Here is a 20,199-nt window from a genome sequence, read left to right on the forward strand (position 1 = left end):
AGAGTTACAATAAGTTTCAGCTCTCCGACCAATAGTTTTCAAGTTACAGAGCTTTTGAATGGTGGAGAATAGGGAGTGCATGTTGATAGAAATTGACATCAGGACCCCTATAATTTCAAACTTAGTCATCTTAAATGAGAAGTTAACCTATAATAGATAACAAGTTGAGTAAAAAAACAATGAACTTATAATAATTAATAGGTTGATCATAACTTCATAAGTTGGTTTTTCACGTATGATGAATAAATTCCAAATTATATACAGGCCTTGATGGCAATTTTTGTCGATATACACTCCTATGAACCTTTCAAGCTCTGTAACTCGGAAACTATTAGTCGTAGACCTAAAACTCATCGTAACTTTTTTGCAGCAAATTCAATGTCCTACAAAAGCCTTATAGTCATTTCCCGAAAAAAAATGTTTAACACCGAAAAATCGAGTGTAAACCCAAAAAAAAAAAAATAAATAAAAAAAATTCCCCCTGTTATTTAAACGGTAAATCGAATTTTTGGATGAGCGAAGCCACTAATTCACTTGGAATTTCTTTTCCAACAGGGATATTCTTCTTCTTCTATGAAATATCAGACTTTCGGGTAGGAAAGGAAATAAAAAAAATATCGCCTAAAAATAAAACACCCTAATATATTAACGTTAAAAACGCCAAAATTGGAAGAAAGAACGAGAGGAAGGAAAAATAAATCTATGTATAAACATTTCATTCCGCGTGTCGCGTTCGACCCGGGTTGACAGCTTGGCTGATTAAAACTGCCTTGAGGTATCCTATACAAATTTTTGTATACCGGGAAATTGACTCCGATAAAAAAAATTCTAATTAAAAATAACAAAAAATGAAAATTCGTTCCCATGCCCAATGAACCGAAAATCTGAGAACGACAAAAAAAAAAAAATGAATGATTTGGCGTCACACCGCGATGCCTTAAACGTAAGACGAGGACGCGAAATTTTAGTCTAAAATTTCCAGTTCATTCGCACTTGTATTCTACATCCATAGTCGCGCGTATGAATCAGAAAGGATGTACGAAGTTGTCTAAAAACGAGTTACAACATTGGAAATACTCGCGGCGGCATGGCAGTTAGCATCCTTTGTAGAATAAGGACGTAACTTTGGCACCGATATGTTTCTAGGTAAATTGGCGCCCGAATACGAGGCGCCCTTGTGTCGGAAGGCTGATTGTGAACTCCGCCTCTGGCTGCCAGCTGGAAGGCGCTCATGCGAGACTGCCAAAGACTTTTAAGCGTACTCGGAAATGCTGTAAAAATAATTATTATAACCGTTAACCGCTGTCTGCTAGTATAGACTATATACCGTCATTTTGTGTATGGTAAATCCAATTATCCCGCGTCGAGTGAAAAAAAAAAGTTGCAAAAGTGCAATTGCACATCCTTTATACCGCGCAGATGCACTGTTTGGCTTTTTTCTCGTTGTTTCAAAGATTACTTATTTAAGTTTGCACCTGGAGATTTCCGAAGAAGCTTGCAATTACACGCAGTCTTTTGATCAGTTCAGATTCTGAATCATGTCGATTTGCCGTTGCGGTCCTCCTAAATCGTTTATACCTGCGTATATTTTATACCCACCTATATAATGTATAACAGTATCGATTTTCTTTTCGCATCGACGAAAATTAATGGTCTTCAAAGCGAGGGATTCGTTACGCGCTTTATTTGCAATAAGGGAAATTCGTTTTGATCCACATATATACGTGTACATATGTCGGTATTATACTACGCTATGTACTGCACGAAACCAATTTCTGGTGAAAAGATTCACCGCTGTTCTTTTTTGCCTGTTTTTTTTGTATTTATTTTTTTTTTTCTGCATTGCCTGCCGTGCGAGAGTGCAGGGGAGGTTGACAGTTGGTCTTAATAGCGGATTCGATTCGTCATTTTGATGTATTTTCACTAATGCATCGATCGACATTACGCGCGTTCTCGTACAACGAGCATTGTTACATCGGTCCTAATAAAACGAGACAAGAGAGGAGAGACGAAAGCGAGAGAAGAAATAAATAAATAAACGTTCGCCGCTGCTCTTGTTTCGGAAAGACCGTCTCTCGTTCGGTAGTGGGAGTGAAATCTGTATTTCTACCACGTGTTAGATTTCTTTATTTTTTCCAAACAGGAAACTTTGAAAAGGGTTGATTTCCAGCTCTCGCCGTACAGTGTGTGAGACTCGTGACGCGAGAACGTCGGGAAAAAAGCGATGCGTATACACGTATGGCTGGGAGGATAATTAAAAAAAAAAACAAAAAATAAAGAAAGAAAGAAAAAAAAAAACTGATTAAATCGACATATATTATCTCTATGTCATTGAGTCAGTCAGTCTACTGGTCGGCCGTGCGTCAACCTGTCCCTTTGGTAGACTTTCAAGTTTTCAACCGTCGCGCTTCTAATGGGAGCAACGGTTCTCGCAGCCGCCGACCAGCTGTCGTTGTGAAATTGTTGGTCAAAATGAAAGTTGGACGAAACTCGAAATGGATTTTCATGTAGGTACTTATACTTTCATTATATACCCCGCTCGACAATTAACAGAATAATGATTCATTACCCGCTCGCGGTGTAATTGTTCATTATCTTTAATTTATATGAACAAAAAAAAAAATGAAGAAAAATAAGCAAGTAATTCATTCGGCCGCACGCGGCAGATTCGTCCACATGTGAAAGTCTCGCGTCTTTTTTCCACCGAACGACAAACACTTCGCTTCGATTGTACATCGAACAACAATAGCGAACGTTTTTTTTTTTTTTTTTTTCATCTTCTGCCATAAAAATAAAAATCCGTCCGTCCGTCTATTCAATGATCCGTACCGTACGCGGCTACGCCGGAAGCTGAGGGATTTTTGATTTTATTATACATTCTTCCTCTCCCCGTCGTTTCACCCCGCGCGTGAAAGATACAAATACAAATACGAATATCTATATATATAGGTATATATACCTATACAAAATGGTAATACGCGCGAGCGTAGGATACCGCAGGGGCAGCTGTAATACCAGGGCGTGACAAATTCGGATCATGTGCCGAAGAACGAAGCAAAAAACAACTAAGAAAAGCAAAAACTTTCCTTCCCCCCACCGCAGGCTTCGCCCGAAAATGCTCGCGACAAACAAGTCACCCGTTATATGCTGCACGCGCTTCCGTCCTTCGATGTATCCCTTAAACACCATTTCTTACTGCGGGAATAAGTTATTATACAATGATCTTACGCCGCATCACGTCGTTTTTTTCCCCCGCACTTCATCACGCGGCGATGTTGTAATATTCTATATGGGCTTCCAATAGCCCGTCTGTACTATATCAGTGATTCATGCGACGCCGTTGTAACATGTAAAACATGCGTAGCGGTTAGGAATCTTCGGCGTTTCCTTTGAATGAGAATATTTTCTATGGGAAGGTTGTGCCAGCGAGAAAGATACCGTGGGCCGGGTCGGGGTGTCGGGTGTGGAATGAATCCAGAAGAGCTGCTGCATAAGGAGAAAAATCGAGAAATGAAGAGGAATGAAATGGAAAAAAAAAGTAGAAAATATGACGACTCCCACTGTCCCTTCGTCCGAGCTGCACGGGGACATGTTTGGTTATAATTCCAACTTCTGGGGCAAATGTTCGGTGTCATCCGACTTTAAACAAATAAGACAGACGGCTGTCGCCATGCTGTTTCCTTTCCTTAGCTATTTGGACTTGTTTCTGTGTTTAGTCTGTTTGAAGACGCCGTACAAAGCTGAAAGCTGCTGTTACCGCTGCCCTGACTCCGTTTCTGCTGCTGTTCGCTACCGATCCACATGCGCCTTTCGATTCTACCTGATGATACGCTTCGCCTGCATTTTGTTACCTGAAAAATATCCATTCGTTCGATCTAATCGTCATAACATTCGACGGCAAAATCGAACCCTGCGATATCGAAAAATTTGTTGATATGTCGCCGCGCAGTTTCCGCAGATATTAGGAATCAATTTCACGGATCTTTTCACACGTGCTCGAAGGGTGGTTCGCCGAACATTGCAGATGTTGACGTCCGCCATTTCGTTTTAATAATTGATCGCTACCTGCAGTAGCAGCACCGCAGGACATCGTTTCTTTCATCTGTATACTACAATTACTATATTAATCCAAGGACAACACGATTTTGACTATCGATAGGAAAGTGCATCTGTTTTGTTGTTGTTGGTTTTTTTAAACAACAAAAAAAAAAAAAAAAAACAAGAACATTCGACGTATATTTACGAAATATTTTAATTACCTTATCGGGGAATCGAAACAGCTGCTGCAGTCGCACTACTCCACCGCGCGTGTTTCTAATTGGCACCCGCCTGCAACGCTGTACAGTCGATGACTACCGCTTATTATTTATCAACTCGGCCGTACACCCTGCGTTATTTAGAATTATTAAGACGAAACGTGCGCCTTCGAAATTGAACGCGAACGGAGGTAAAGGAGAATTGGGAAAAAAATCTGGACAACAGACAATACGAAGAACTAACCGTATCGGATGCACTCGTTTCATCGACGTCGTTGTCGGCGCGTACGTCTTCGTTATCGGCGGGATAATGTCGCGTCTTTTCGCAAAATTCCGAAGAGGACGGTAAAGCTTGTTGTATTCTTTAAGATCCCTTAGGGGAGATAGTGTCATCGGGCCAGTTTGCAGGCTGGGCACGCAACAACGCCTGGCCATTTTAAATAATTCATTGCTGGCGGTGCTTCTGCTTTTGAGGGAAGCTACGGAGACTTGGTTAAATTAAAATATGGTACCACGGTGCTAAATTTCGAATCTTTGTACGCCTCTCATCCACGACCGGAATCTCTGAACGTCCGGAACACAGCGGCGCGAGAGAGAGAGAGAGAGAGAGAGAGAGAGAGAGGGGCGGAGAGGTGAAAAAACACAAAAATAAATGAAAAAACGAACAAAAATGGAAATAAAAACAACTTTGGAAAGATGAAAGAAAATTACCTCACCGTGTCAGCTTGGATTATTATTATTATTATTATTGTTGTCGCCACGGACCCAGTCAGTCAGCGCTATATGTATAGCTACTCCAAGTCCTTCATCGTACAATGACACCCGTATACCTTACACCTTATTTCTACCCACCCCATCCGCTTTGCCGATATTCTTAAACCTAATACTACGGGCGAATGAACGGAGGCGAATGAGGGAAGGGATCGACGAGGATAGACGGATCCAGGGAGCGACGACGTTAGTCGGTAAAACCAGCAGCGAACGCGACATCGATTCTTTCTGAACCAATGAAACCGAGTCTCTTCTTGGCTTGTTCGATTAATTACGCTCTCATTGGCACTCCTGCGGCTTTTCGCTAAGCATTTGCAAGCGGTTCGTGCAGAGCGGTGCATTTCTCCGTTATGTATGTCCCTCTACATATTTACGATATTGTATATTTACCGCCGCGTATTACGGATCACCCCTCTCTCTCAGGCGTACACACTACTTTTTCATCAACTCACATTGTACATTTTCACCAGGTGCGTGACACGGGGGAAACGTGTAATTATAAAAATTGAAGAAATTATCGGAACGGCGAAACGAACCTTCCGGATAAACTGACATCGCGTATACCAGCGCGTTATCGACTCTTGAGCCGATTAAATTCGGAATTTGGACGCGTGCAATCAACAATTTGGCGCGTCCACGTGCTGTAACTACAATACCTGTGAGATACCGTGCGTACGTTAAACGTAGGTACAGATATACTATAGAGCAGCGCGCGTAAAAGGAAATTAGACCGTAGTTGGTCACCCATGCCTTGCCGTTCCCTCGGGACGCTGAGGAAAACGGCGTATACGAAGGGGCTACGGAGGTGGAAAGGGAGGCCGATGGATTTACCTGAAACCCTGATATTCAGTGGTTCGAAAATGTATACTGCAGCCTCGACTGCAGCACGCGGAGGATAATTATTATAACGTAAGACTTATCTCCTCTGATACAGAGTTGCACGTGTCCTGATTAAAATCAGGTTCGAGTCGCGATGTATTATATGGGAAAAGTCTATGACTCAGTTTTATCTTTGTCCCATTTGACTCGAAGTTAGGTAGACGGAAGAACTTACGGGAGATCCAGAGGCGCGCGCGGATGATTCATCCGCGCGCCATTGCGAAAGGGAAATAAATGAGATCTCAGGGGATGAAAATTGAAGAGTTGACTTTTTTGGGTGTGTGCGATGTCATTTATTGGGAATTCGGTGAAAGCTTCGCGTCGGTTTTTATTGTTATTGTTTTTCATTTTTTTTTCTAGATTTCTTTTTATTGAAATTGAGATTGTATGATAATAAATCTTTTGCGTGAGATGTGGAATGAGCGTTCGAAAGTAAATACAACAAATCAGACTTACCAAGTTTATATTAAATTAATTCTGCGAAGACAAATATCTTATATAATATCAAGGAAGCAAGTCTAATTTCAAGTTTAACTCGATTTCACGCTGGAGCTCTGAGACCCCTCCTACCCTACGACGCCTCGAGTAAGCGCACTTCCTGAAATATCAAATTAAATAATCACGGTGATGGAAAAACGTCGAAAGATGTAATTTCACCTCCGAGCACCCGAGCCTTATCTTTTTTACCTGCTTCGCCGAACCTCACCTCTTCTTATCCGCTCTTCTCTCATCCCCAGCCGCGTGTAGTTTACTTCCAATATCTTCCGCGTATCAAACACCCCCGTCGGAAAATCATTTCGAATTTGTACAATGGCGAAAAAATTTCTATCTTACTTCTTACGTGCGTCAGTCGCGTCGGTTCCCTCGTAATTTAATTTCACGAACGGCGCGCGCAAAAAAATCAATTTCATCTTATTTTCTTACACAACGCATGCGCTTTCCCCGCAGGTCTTGTGCGTTAAGGGTTGTGCGTTAAGGGTTGTCACGACTACTTCGTGGAATAATATGTTGGGGGCGCTAAAAGCTGCGTGAAAGTACGTCGACATCTGGCGACCGGTGGCTCCAATAATTTCTCAGTTTTTGACGTCGGTAATTGGAATTCCTTCTATTACAGTGCACCACGCTTGATAAAGCAGGAATTTTGTTTACCACGCATTTTTTTAAATCTTCTAAATCATGCGAATCCCAAATAATTACTTTCATGTTTCTCGACTGAATGAGATTTTTTCTGCGAAACTATTCCACTACACATCCAACTCGTGATGCTGGTGACTTTACCGGTTGAATTTCCTCTTAAGGGTTGATTTTTGTTACCCAAGATATGCTAAAAAACTCCAAAAAAATCACACGTATGTACGAAATCCAATTTTTTTTCACCGTTATTCTTCATTAAAAGGTGGCGAGCCTTGGTTCGAAATTTTTTTCGTAACTAAATTTTGGATCTCCTACACTGGTATTATGCACGGGTATTTTATCGTTATGTTCTCCCCCCCCCCCCCCCCCCCCATCCCTTGGTTGTAATTATAATTTAACGGGGAGCGTGATGCCTAAGCTCATCCCCCACGTACATCACGAGTTGCGGGAGAATAGGAGTAAAAAACCTGCGGCACCGCGCGCTTGTGAATAATAAACAATGATGTGACTTCGCTGTTCGTGATTTACGGGGTCGAAAGAGAATTTTTTCAAATTTAAATTTCAACCTTTTTTTTCTCTCTCTTCTGTTTCAGCATTTATATCACCTGCAAACAGGCGATGGAGCTTTCAGAGAACGAGGCAGAGGCAGAGGGAAAGGAACACCTAGGGTAAGTCACCGACTCATTATACATATACCTCCCTTTTTTTTTTATTCACAAGCTGTTCAACCGAAAGTACCCGTTTAGTATTCTACGCACTTGTTATCCGGCTAATCGTTGGATTTTAATATTCGATGGAATAAATAAATCGTCCCACTTCTCCTTCTATTCTTTTTTCTTTTTTCTTTCGTTCTCTTTCTTCACGCAGATGACGCGTGCATAGCCGATATCAAACGGTAAACGTACATGCACGTTTGCCTAATCAAACACCTCGAAGCCGACCTTCGTACGTTGCGACTGTATGCACTAGTACGAACGTTCTAGAGGTATTTTCTCGGAGTCCCGTATACCTACGTTGCTTCTGCGGCTACTTTAACCCAATCCTACTTGTTAACTGCTAATAAATGTAACCCCGTTTTCTACACGCGAGTTACGCGCGCGCGAACTCCCTGCCGCTGCAGTCTCGTATTTCGATAGGGAAAATGACACCTATCTCACGGTCGTAACACGAGTAATAAATTTATAACGATTCGTCTGTATATATGTATGTATAACGAATTAGCCGTGTTATACGCCGTTCATTAACGAAAAAAGTCAAACCTTCCAATAAGATTATGTAATAACGGGTGACTAACGAACGTGATTCAAAATTTTTCATCCATCGCGTCCAAAAAAATATCCTCTTATCGGAGATATAGATTATGAAATTAATGGTTTTGCGCTAGTTTCGTTGGATACAAGTTTTATGGATTTGTCGATAGACTTATATGTATATGACACCTATATTCTAGAACATCTACGTGTGTATCTAGGTAACACATATACTTCACGATCTTGGCATATACCTATTGAAAGACTAGAGTAAGGTATACGTAGTTTTTCTCTACGCGTTTACGAGGTACTCAGAATGTAGCCATAAAATGCAGACCCGACCGCGTTACCGCCGGCTAGCGTGTATGAGGATAAAATTTTAAAAAGTCAAATTTTACGTTCGCGTATATTATTTTCTTTTTCCTCCCTCCTTGTTTCATTTTATTCGTCAAACGTACGTACATGTTTCCAGCTATAAAAATTCCCGAAGAAGAAAACAAATATTTTTATCATTTCATTGCATTCAATTTCTTTTGGTTTCATACATATGCGTTGCGTATATTATATTAATTGGGTACCTACTATAATTTTACATACATTATGCAGAGGCCTTATCAATCGGGAGTCGAGTTTCCGTAATTCAATTTAGAAAATTAAACTTCAATTTCGCGAAGTGTCGGAAATTGTGCGAAATCCCGCAAAGTCCTCGCATATACTTTATCGTGGAAGCCGAGCCGGGGAGGGTTTCCGAAAATTTGCGAATGGGGCGAACTTGGCGTTTCTTCAACTCCGTTCCGAAGCTGGAGCCATAGATATATTGAACATTGCTGGAGCTGATGTGGATTGACAAATGACACCCGCTTCGGAACCTTTTCCCTTTATCAATGAATACCTTATCCACTCCGATCAATCGGCCTATGTATACATGCGCGGACTCGTTTCCGCGGCGGAATGAACGGAAAAAAAGAATAAATCCGATCAAATGCGTCAAGATTACAAATAGACAAAATGATTGAAAAGAAATAAATATCGAATATGAAGAAAAAAAAAAAACATGAATATCATACGTCGCCACGAGTATAACAGCCTTGGCCCTATTTTACGTCGACGTCGAATATAAAATTCACCCAACCTGTGCGCGTGCATGAGCGTCATATTACGTTAGGTTTTATATGAGCCGCCATATGAAAATCGATTTTCCAAAGGGACTCCGCTATGCATCAGCCTTGACCAGCCACCTCTATTCCATGGCTGGCCGTGCGCTGGAAATTAGTGGAGATGCATCGGTGCAAATTTTCATTCGCACACACGTAACCCTGCAAGGGTAATAGAGCCCGTTCGTATAATTCGCGCTTTCGCGGGTCGATGCGGAGGAAAAGTCGCGGTGAATCCGCACGCGGAATCGCGTATGAAAAATGGAAAAGTTGTAGGTCGTTTTTCGCTTCGGTAACGAAGCGGACGCAGATGACATTTTATAATATCTTGACGTTGGCTGTACGGAGTTTGTGAACTGATATTAAACAAGGCGCTATTGATCGGGGCTGAGTGCGCCGGCTCTGTCCGCGTTGCACCGCCATGTTTAAAATTTTCCTGCTCCAAGCCGCCTCGCGGGTAAAATTGCAACTCTGATGCATCGCACTGCATTTCCACGAAGATACGAGTTGATGCACACACAAGCGTCACATACCCACGTTTATCGCGCAGAGTACGTGCGATGCGCGTTACATGCAAGTGTGAGAACATTTATTCCAATGATCGCGTACCTTCGTAGGTTTCCAATACTGATAACGAATATTAGCGAACTTTGACAATCCAGTCGCGGAAACGCGCGATGCGTTCGACATTTTTGCCCCCCCCCCCCCCCCCCCCCCAAAAAAAAAATTCACGGTCGATATCGCGCAAAGAATTATTTTTCCCATAAGACCTTCTAATCGCTAAAATTAAATCCCGCGACGGGGTGGGATACAGACTAACATGATTAAACTTGAGATCAGTTTGCCAGATCCAGCTATACGGAACATAACGAAGCAGCTGCAAAGTTAGTTATGTACGTGTGTATATAGGTATACACTCCATACACGTAGACTAGGTATACGTGTATGTACACCCAACTATATCCCGAATAGTAATTAGCATCGCCTTCTACACGTAGGTACAGCTGTGCTGATATCAGCTAAATTTCATTAGTCCTGGGCCACCATTTTGAACAGAGTGTATGCATATAGGTACGGGATCCGAACGATATATGAACCAGTAACATGAAACACTGTGCATATATCAGACTGTATATATATATGCTTCGTTGTACGTACGTATATTATTGTATCGATTCAACCGCGCATAATGCAAATTTCTTACCCCTTTTATGTTTCAACTCAAGTATTAGAATTCTGTACTTTTCCAGAATGTCACGATATCAACACCTTTCAAACCGTTTCGCTAAGTTTCGCTAATATGCAATTTGCATATCATATACTTCGGCTTCATCTTGAAATTCATTTTTATTTTTTTTTTTTTCGAAAATTCTAATGTGTTTCGTTAATTCTATTGTCGATTCATAGTTCAAATACGGTATACATACATGCACAGTTGAACGGGGCCGCACGTTTTATTGACCCGATAAGAATTGTCTTATCGTTTGCCACGTGACAACCGCCCCGATGTTTACGATGAGATTGTATGTATATTTATGTGTATCTGTACATTTTAAACAGTTCCAAAAATGATTTTCTTCTCTCTCGCATACTTCTGCGCGTCGCGATAATTCAACCCTCCGACACAAAATGATATTTTAATTTTCATACGGACAGTGATCCTATACACAGTACAGAACTAACATCCGTTATACTTACGTGTCTATTAGATAATACGGTTGTTCGATGATTAATGAGGTTTTAATTACTGTCTAATGATGTCATAAATTGCGACCATTAAACTTCCTCGCCGGTTATATCAGTTCGGGGTAGTTTCTAATTCATCAGAGAAACATACCACGGCCAGCTAGCTTTCTGGTTAGATACAGTCGTGTGTGTGGTGTAGATTATGACTCGATGTACAGTCGACCTCGTATCGTGCAACGTCTTTATTGAACAAAAATATAGGTCATCATTGAAACTCTTCCATGTACTTACAATTTCCGTTATCGTTTCGAAAAAAAAAAAAAAAAGAAGGGAAAAGCAAGGCAAAAAAAGCGCAACGTTAAAACTTGCATATCGTATAATATATATTATATACATGCAGTGCAACCAATTGTTTCATTTTCCCATCACTCCAGCTACACTCAAACACTCCCTCATTTCTACCTCGTTGCTGTTAGTGCTACCGCTGCTACCGTTGCTACAGTGCTTGAGATAAGTGCCCTACATCGGCGTTATAAGTAGCCTACGCTTACGTTTGTTTCGAGTACTAGAAGAAGGAAAAACGAAAAACAAAAAAAAAAAAAAACAAAAAAAAGATGAAATGTAAAGGACTTTCACGGAGTCGTCGGGAAGAACGTATTTAACCTACGTGCGAGCGTAATAAGTGCGGTATAAACGTCGCCACTCGCAAACCGGAAGTACGGGGATTATTTCCATTTCATTTTTTTTTTTTCGTATTTCAGTTGACAAGCGTTCCGCCCGTTCGGAAGTAAGAAAATCTCGAATAATCCGTTTAGGGATATCGCCACCGTATACTTATTGTACATAACAGGAGGTCTTTTTTTTTTTCGTTCGAATTAGCGCACGTAACGGAGTATCGAGAATTGAGCAGAGTTTTTGATACCTGCCACGGTCGAACCAGTTCATTATCTTATCTCGTCCTTTTGAGAGATAAGATATAAAAGTCCAGTTTCGAAGACCACAGCGGAGTATATGGCGAAGCATTGTAAGCTCGTATTATTAGTCACGAAGTGAAACCGAAAGGTTCGAGGCTATTTATAGGCTTCGGTCTCGGCTGATTCATTTCTACTGTTTTCGTATTATATACGATTCTTCCATACCGACGCAGCAACTCCAAACTCCGCGTGACGTCGTCCCGATGTTATTTGGAAAAACGATAAGAGAAATTTTTCTCTTCTTCTCTTCCTTTCGCCCCACGCTGCGAAGCGTGTGAAGAAGCGCGATCCGCTCACCCTGCGTATACATACGTATACCCGTATGCGTTGTAAAACGCAGTCGCGCTCGTATCTCGTGCAGGTCAATTGCGAATTCGCGATTGTTTTTAGCCCCGTCTTATACACGTACGAGGCTCGCGGTTCCGAGGGGGACTGTGACCAATCGATTTCCATAATTCATTTTTAATTCGAGGACAATCAATCAGGTCTGAGGCCGTAAAGGGTTTGTCGTTTAAAAATAGCGAGAACAATGGGCGGTCTTGTTTCATGCTCGCGGTCAGTGCTCGATACGCCGTGTTTTTGTACCTTTGCGCCACTCCGCCGGTTATACCTACTTGACGTGCGTACATATACGATACCTCCGCGGCAATATATCGTTACTGAAAAATGACGAATAATTTTTGTCTCAACTTTTTATTTCAAACGAAAGCCAAACCGCCACCCGCGAGCTCCTCGGGACTCTGATCTTCGTACACGTCTGTAGGCATCGTACCTGGTCCGGTTTTACCGCCATTCAACTGAGAAATGACGCAAGTACGTGCACGTCCCCCTGCACTTGCAACTCCAAGCGATACGCGCGTATAGTTCCCACCTTGCCGAGGTACACACGACGGTACGTACACTTATTAGTCGCGACCACTTTCCATTAAACTGACTGTACGACCGACTAACAAGTAGGCACAACGTGTACCGGGTGTATAAGGTACGTACTCACGTATAGAGTAGACTCGACTCCGAGGGCTTACGATGCGATTTTGTTCGAAGGCCAACTCAAGCGTTGATCCATCGACTGTTTGCATTCAATTTATGCTCTATTAACCCTTCGATCCGGTACTGGATCTCTAAGGGTGCCGTTCAAGTCGCGAGCATCGCGTCGCGCTTCTCTTTTCCTCGTTCTCTTTCCCGATCCCCGATCGGTAACGAAGAAGACCGGAAGTCCGACCGATCGAATCGAAACGTTCGAGGGGGCGATCGTTTTCACGTTATTCCCGGTTGCGGAGAGATGACCCTTACGGTTCGAACGTGTGAACGTATATCGTATCCTACACGCGCTATGGAAAGAGTGAGGAAATTGATCGGGCGATTCGGAGCTTCGTCGTCATCACGTGCCGCCTGAGGTCATCTTCAGGGTCAGGGGGTGAAATGTTTACCTTATTGAAACGGGTGTAAAGATTCCTCGGATTGACGGAGTAAAATATATCCGTATCCGTCGACTCGCGGGGATACGTGGAGTCGGAGAGAGAGAACCGAACGCGGGTGTCCTACGTATATGTATACGTGTATATATATATATATATATACATACAACATACGCCTATATAAATCTCGTATCTATGTAGTACATAAGTTGGTGTACGTATATTCAGTGGGTATGTATGTAAGAACGAAGGTATCCGAACTCGTACGAAATTGTACGAGACTGGTTGGTTGCTTGGAGCCGCGGAGGCGCGCACTTGACGCGCCGCGGCTGAACCCTACGGCCGAACGAGTACCGTGCATACGAAGCACGGTTTACATACGCACCAGACACTAGAGGAGGCTTGCGCGTTTTTTAGTGAAACTTTTATTTTTCATAGTTCGATTTTAAGCTAGCTAAATGAAATTTTATTGAAATAAACTTTAGCCAAACATTACCAATTCATAATTACAATTGCAATACGCGAGTGAATTATTTTCATGTGAAAAACTATCGTATATTGTGGGTGTGGCGGATAATACTGCAGCTGAGCATCGGTACACCGTGGATATTATAATAATTATTATCGTCCCAATTGCAGCCGTACGTGCGTTTCATGTTGTTCCATTTTGCTTCTTTTTTTTTTTTGTCCTTTCCTTTCTCTCTCACCTTTTGCTTTTTCTCGCACGACGTACAGTGTGTGTGCGTTATTCGGTAAACGCGTGTGTGCGGTACAGATAGAAAAAGAGAACGAACGATAGGTATGGAAAAGAAGAGAAACTCAGCCGCGTGGCGTTAAACAAACCAACCAACTCTTGCTTTATAATGCGATAATGAATAATGAGCGGAGACCCGTTCGTTCGCTCGTTCGCTCCATCGTTCGTTCGTTCGCTCCATCGTTGGGATGTACAATAATTTGATACGGTGGACGTGATTACGAGACACTCGTACGCTTCCCCTTCGTCTTTAATCATTTCACATTGGAACGATATACAATTGGAGTATATTTTCTTCTTGTCTCGTCTTCTGGAATAATAAAATTTTTTCCATCCTCCTCTCGCTTCTATTATTTATCCAGAATCATCTCGTTGCAAATGAGAAAATTTACATACGGAAGAATTATTTACTCCTTCGCGTACGAGTTTCACATATTTTCGGAGTCGAGTAAAACTTGTTTTCGATTTTTATTCCAAACGATCGCTGCTCTCCTTGTGCCGCACGATGTCTCGACTCATGTATCCAACATATCGAGTTTCGAAAGCTGTAGATCGTTCTCCGTAACGCTAGTACCACCGCGTGTGCACCGATCATCGCGAGATTCGTTTTCATCGATCGTTGATTTGTTGCACGAGAGAGTAATATATATATATATACCTAGTATCAACCGTCGACCATTACGATTTTTCCCCGTCCCTCGCTAGGCTCTGCATAATCGTTATTGAAACTAATTGAAAAATAATCTTCGTTCAATTTCCATCGCAGATCGATCACCGATTATTTATTATTTCAAGCGATCGACGATCGATCTTTAATCAAGGTGAATACAAATAAGTGTCGTGATAAGGTGTACAAAGACGAATAAAATCTTTGGTGATTATTTTATCCGTTTTTCGTTTCTCTTCCTTTCATTTCGATCTGCATCTCGTCGCAGCAGAGAAGACCACGCGCAACGCACCACGTGTTAGGGAGTCGCTCTTTACAGAATCTCAACCAGTCGGGCTCTCTCAATTACACTAAATACCAGACAACGCTCAACACGTGCGAGAAGAAAACTGACCGACCAGACGTCACTCCGATATCGTAAGTACACTCGTAATAGGTGTACCTACCGAACTAGGCAACGAAATTCGATAACGTGCGTTACCACGATTTTTACGATTAACGAAACTTCAGGTATAGATCTCGTCGGTTCGCGGCAAGCCGGACTCGGTGAGGCGCGCGATCGATGACGAAGAATAACTGTACTCTACGGTACATATCGTGTTCGTGAGAACGTTTAGTTCCACGAAGCCGATCAACAGAGTTATTCGGAGTGTTCTCACCGAACTACGGATGTCAAACGCCTCGAGTTGGAGATTTGATTCCAATTCAGATCGATGTCAGATTATTCACGTAATGGAAGTTATATCGGGTGATTCTATCGTTGGTAGTAGAAGCTGTACTACCATACGTCGATTCTATCAATTTTAATATACTTTTCGTGTAAAGAAAGATTGTATAATTTGTGGACAGCCTTGATGCCGCCGTCGTGCAAGGCCCTTTCCAAGGCTCTCGTGTGTCAAACGATGGAGTCCGCTGCTCGCGCGTTGCGCAAGAATTAGCCGTACTCTCTAGAATTCAGGTCACGCGTTGTCCCATGCCATCAACCGAACGCCGTACTGCAACCGAAGTGATTAGAAACGTTGAATTCTCCAGTTTCTATTTGGACGTCTTCAGCCGCTCGCGTGAGCGAAGGAAAACTATAGACCCGTTCGAAAAACGGGTTCATGTTTTGCCGCCAAATTTTTTCCTCCTTTCGTCCGGTAGCCACAATCGCTGCTTCCGCGTTTGTTTCGAACGGACCGTCCAGCCTTATTTGCTCGTCCTAGGAAATTCAGTGGATGGCTGCCACCGGGGCTTAGCCAAACGGTTCGAAGACCACGTGGTGGGCCACGTGGTGTTGGCGCGTGATTCTGACCCTGCAAGAGCTCGCAACGGGGCAAATGACCCTCGGCATTCCGGATCGAGGGATGCTTCGGCGAAGGGTCTGAAGGGGGGAAATCCCCGAAGGCCCTACCCCGCACACTTCGTTGAACGTGTTCAAGAGGTTTCCGATCGCGTTAGGATCCCGCGGGAATTTTGACTGACGTATGAAAAGCCGTCGCACGGACGACGATCCTTCGGAAAGGCGAAAACTAGAAAACGGGAGGGCGAAAAAAATCGCCGGGTCCACTCCGAGGATATTTTCCGCGTTTTGTTCGATATTTCAGTGCATTGTGTCGATCGTACGAAATATCATAAATCTTAACAGCGGCCCGTTGTTCCGTGCAACGATCTCTGCCGCATAGAAAAATATTTCATTACCCCCAGATGGAAAAAAAAAACATGAAAAAAGGAAGTACGTACTCGGAGCACATGTATATATAGATTCGTACCCCTCATTGTGCCGAAATTTTATCCTCGCCGTTGAAAATTACGTGTTCTTGACCGCAGCATCCGGAGTTAGATATGCCGTGCTTGGAACTCGACCAAAAAATTTTAAAGGAGCTTTTTATCCACCTGAAAATTTTCTCTCCCGTTTCAACACGTCGCTCGTCGTCCCTCGCGAGCGGACCGTCGTCGTAACGACTGTTGCGGAAAAAATATAGATGTATAAAAAATCTATACATACGTATATGACGAATATAATGGAAATCCTGCCGGCGATTTTAATTGTTCGCCACACCCTCGCGAAGAGAAATTGAGGGTTTTATTTTTTGTCATTAGGGAAGTATAAAGGTGTAGGTACCGGCGGTATTTTATTTTCATACTTACCTATAGTCGTTAAAAGGCCCGAACCCTGCGGAGAACCGCACGAGTTACCCTCGGGATAAAAATATTTTCTAGCGGTTGCTTTATACGGCGTACCTTTGGAATCTGCAGATTCATCGGGAAAAAAATTTATTTCATCACATTTGCTTTCTGCTCGATGAAAATCTCACACGTTCGACGATGGATTCGAGCATCTAGGTGAATATCGCGGCTAGTCCCGTTGCAAGATCTAGTTAGGGTGTCCTCTAACTATTCTGTACAACTTTCAAACGTATCGTTACGGTGTAACGGTGGATAGTTAATTATACCGGATTTATACAACAATAGTTTGCCAGATAATCCTTCGAGTAGATCGAATCCTTGAATTTAATCGATCATTTCACGTCCATCTAACATTGCCCTACTATAATCCAACCTCTCTACTTTTCGATTATCTCTACATACACGAAAAATCGATCCCTGACAGTTCCTCGCGTTTACATCGAAAGTCACGGATGAGGACGCCTGAGTAACCGGTTTCCGTCCAGTTATTAAATGGTTGAAAAGCTTTTTTTCTCTTATTCTTTCTTCCCTTCGTTTTTCTATTTTTTTTTCTTTTTTTCTTTCTTTTTCACGTGTACAACGTAGGGCTGAGGAGTCCGGATTTTTGTACAGTATATACGCTTGTGCTCCACGAAGAAGAAGATGAAGAGATCAGATACGTTGGTGTATATTTGTTACGAGAAATTTCATAGATCGGTTTGATCACCTGCGCGTTGAAGAAGAAATAAAAAATCAAAAAAAAAAAAAAAACTAACGTAATATCCTAGGCAATCACGGAATTTCGAGGTTCGTCATTAGCTCGAACGTCTGTATAATATTTATTTCCAGATATCGATTACCGGGGATCGTTATACGGGAGTATATAATATCGACGTCGTTCGTCGCCATTACGTTGATAATACGCAGCTTTTACGATATCGCGTGTCACGCGTGCGTTACACATTTTTCGGTGAACAGGAAAGTAAACGGATTATCTGTATTCTTTCGTAAATCGATCATTTCCATTCCGTGCGTCACGTACTACCCTCCCCCCCTGTCAAAGCCCTGCATTTATGGATCCTTGAATGGGTCGAATTCGTCAGCTGATTTTCCAGCGAAGTCACCTCAGTCCGTCGAGCGAACTCCTCGCGGTTCTCGAGCAAAAGAATAAACGGAAAGAATCGAAGATAACGCGATCCCTCGCAGCAGGGGGTTCACGCAGAGCTTTCGTTAACGAAGACCACTGCATATAGTCGTCGGTGGCGTCGTGAACGGTGAAGCATGTGCGCTTTTTCCACTCCCCCGGCTCGCCAAGCATGGGAGTTAGAAGTAGACTATTTATAAACCTAATAAATGTATATACATTCACTCTTATACGTGTACGTTTATGCGGTACGTATAACCGTGATACGGGGCATTGGACTCGCGGCGACAACCCTTCGACTTTCGTTGGTCGATAGTAAAAAAAAAAACTAGCGCAAGTTCAACCGAGATAATAGTCATAGCGTAGAAGCATAGGTATACTGCATAATGCGACGGACGTCCTGGTGAGCAGGAAATTCAATTGTTTTCACTTTACCGTAAGCCTCCTGGAGCGTTTACCGCCTCCTTTGGGCATCCGAATGTCGCGCACCGTGTAGGAATTATCGGTAGTTTGGAAAATTTTCGGTAAAATTCATCCCAAGATCAAGTCCAAGATCATCGAGGACGCGTAGGGATCCTCATCGTGCAGACTTCGCTGAAAGTATATTACCCACGTGGTTACGAGTTGCCGATCGTTTGGTTATAAATAAATGTTGCGTGGTATGTGGACGATCGTAAGGCGCGATATCCGCGAATCGATTGAGATAAAATATTTCACCCGCCGTTCGATTCCATAGGGTAATTCAACGATTTTATATAAAATTATCATGATTTCAACGACAGAGCTTTATTATATGAACAGAGATGTTATTTATTCGACTATGGAAAGCCATCTAAGCGCGGTGGCCTACTTAGCTATTTATTTTTAGCAATAGGGTCACACCGATATACACCACACACGCACGCGCACACACTGCGGAAATTCTTGTATAACACGTGGTGATGCTCATATTTATTTATTATTTATTTACGTAATCTTTTCTAATTTTTTGTTCCTTCGTTTATCTTCCCACGTCTCGTCGAAGCGTAACAAGGGAAGCTTGATCACCGTTATCATGATTATCATTATTACTATCATTATCATTATTATATTGCCGTTAATTAATCTTATTTTTCTCATCGAATCTGATTGCAGAGTTATCGGAAGATCGCGCGCCAAGTTAGCACGCCGGATACCCCATCGGTCGGACTTGGCAGTCCTCAGGCAGGCATTGGTGGCTTGCAGCAGCAACAACAACAACAACAACAACAACAACAACAACATCCTCAGCAACAAGGGCTACACGTCGACGTTATGCAGCAGGCCAAGGACAGTCTGTCGCCAGCGGTAGTTCAGCAGCCCGGAGCTCTTCGCAACGGGAATCCTCCGCCGCCCGTCGTCTCCATGGTGAGTCTGAAAGCCCCATCGATATTTCAATCGTGTATCAGCTACCGGAGAAATCCCGCGAAGAAATCGCCCGCGAATATTCTTCTAAACTTGATTCCTCTCGCCGTTAAGACGTTATATCCCGTGATTCGAAGGACGATTTTTCTTCTTATTCTTTTTTATTTTTTTTTTCATCAAAAAATATAGCAGAGTTGTACGGAGTTATCGATATAGTTTTGAGGCGCTTATCAGTCCTGCGGTTGGTGAACGCAAACGTGTTCCAGTTTCGTATTTATACGTCGTTGCTTTTGTAATTGTGTCCATCGAGAGGATACATAGCGCTATATATACATTAGTGGGAATGGTGTAAAAGGTTTTGTTTCACGGTAAAGCAGCAGCCAGGCCTGACTAAAAAAAGAAGGGCAAAAAAAGCAGCAATTACACAGTGTGTATTATCTGTTCGTTTGACAACGTTGAACACGTCGGAGGTACGTGCGGGCGAAAGGTTCGATGTTTTCCGATGGCAGTTCTCGCTTCCCTGCATTTCAACGCGTTGGTTACAAGTTGTGCGGGGACTTGTAGCGGTAGCCGCAGAGGGT

At 42.6% G+C, this 20,199-nt stretch overlaps 1 protein-coding gene across 8 annotated transcripts in view; it reads left to right on the forward strand.

Moving 5' to 3' along the window:
* Window positions 1–20,199, forward strand: part of LOC105689418 (methylcytosine dioxygenase TET2) — a 78,698-nt gene that overhangs the window by 40,573 nt on the left and 17,926 nt on the right. For 5 of the 8 annotated variants that reach the window (XM_048651076.1, XM_048651075.1, XM_048651080.1 and 2 more), the window contains exons 3-4: window positions 7,634–7,708; window positions 19,370–19,621. In XM_048651076.1, the coding sequence (XP_048507033.1) occupies window positions 7,634–7,708; window positions 19,370–19,621 (327 nt within the window). The other 3 variants (XM_025746735.2, XM_048651082.1, XM_048651081.1) reach the window with 3 other exon arrangements.

This window comes from Athalia rosae, chromosome 2 (assembly GCF_917208135.1).
Source record: "Athalia rosae chromosome 2, iyAthRosa1.1, whole genome shotgun sequence".
Taxonomy (NCBI): Eukaryota; Metazoa; Arthropoda; class Insecta; order Hymenoptera; family Athaliidae; genus Athalia; species Athalia rosae.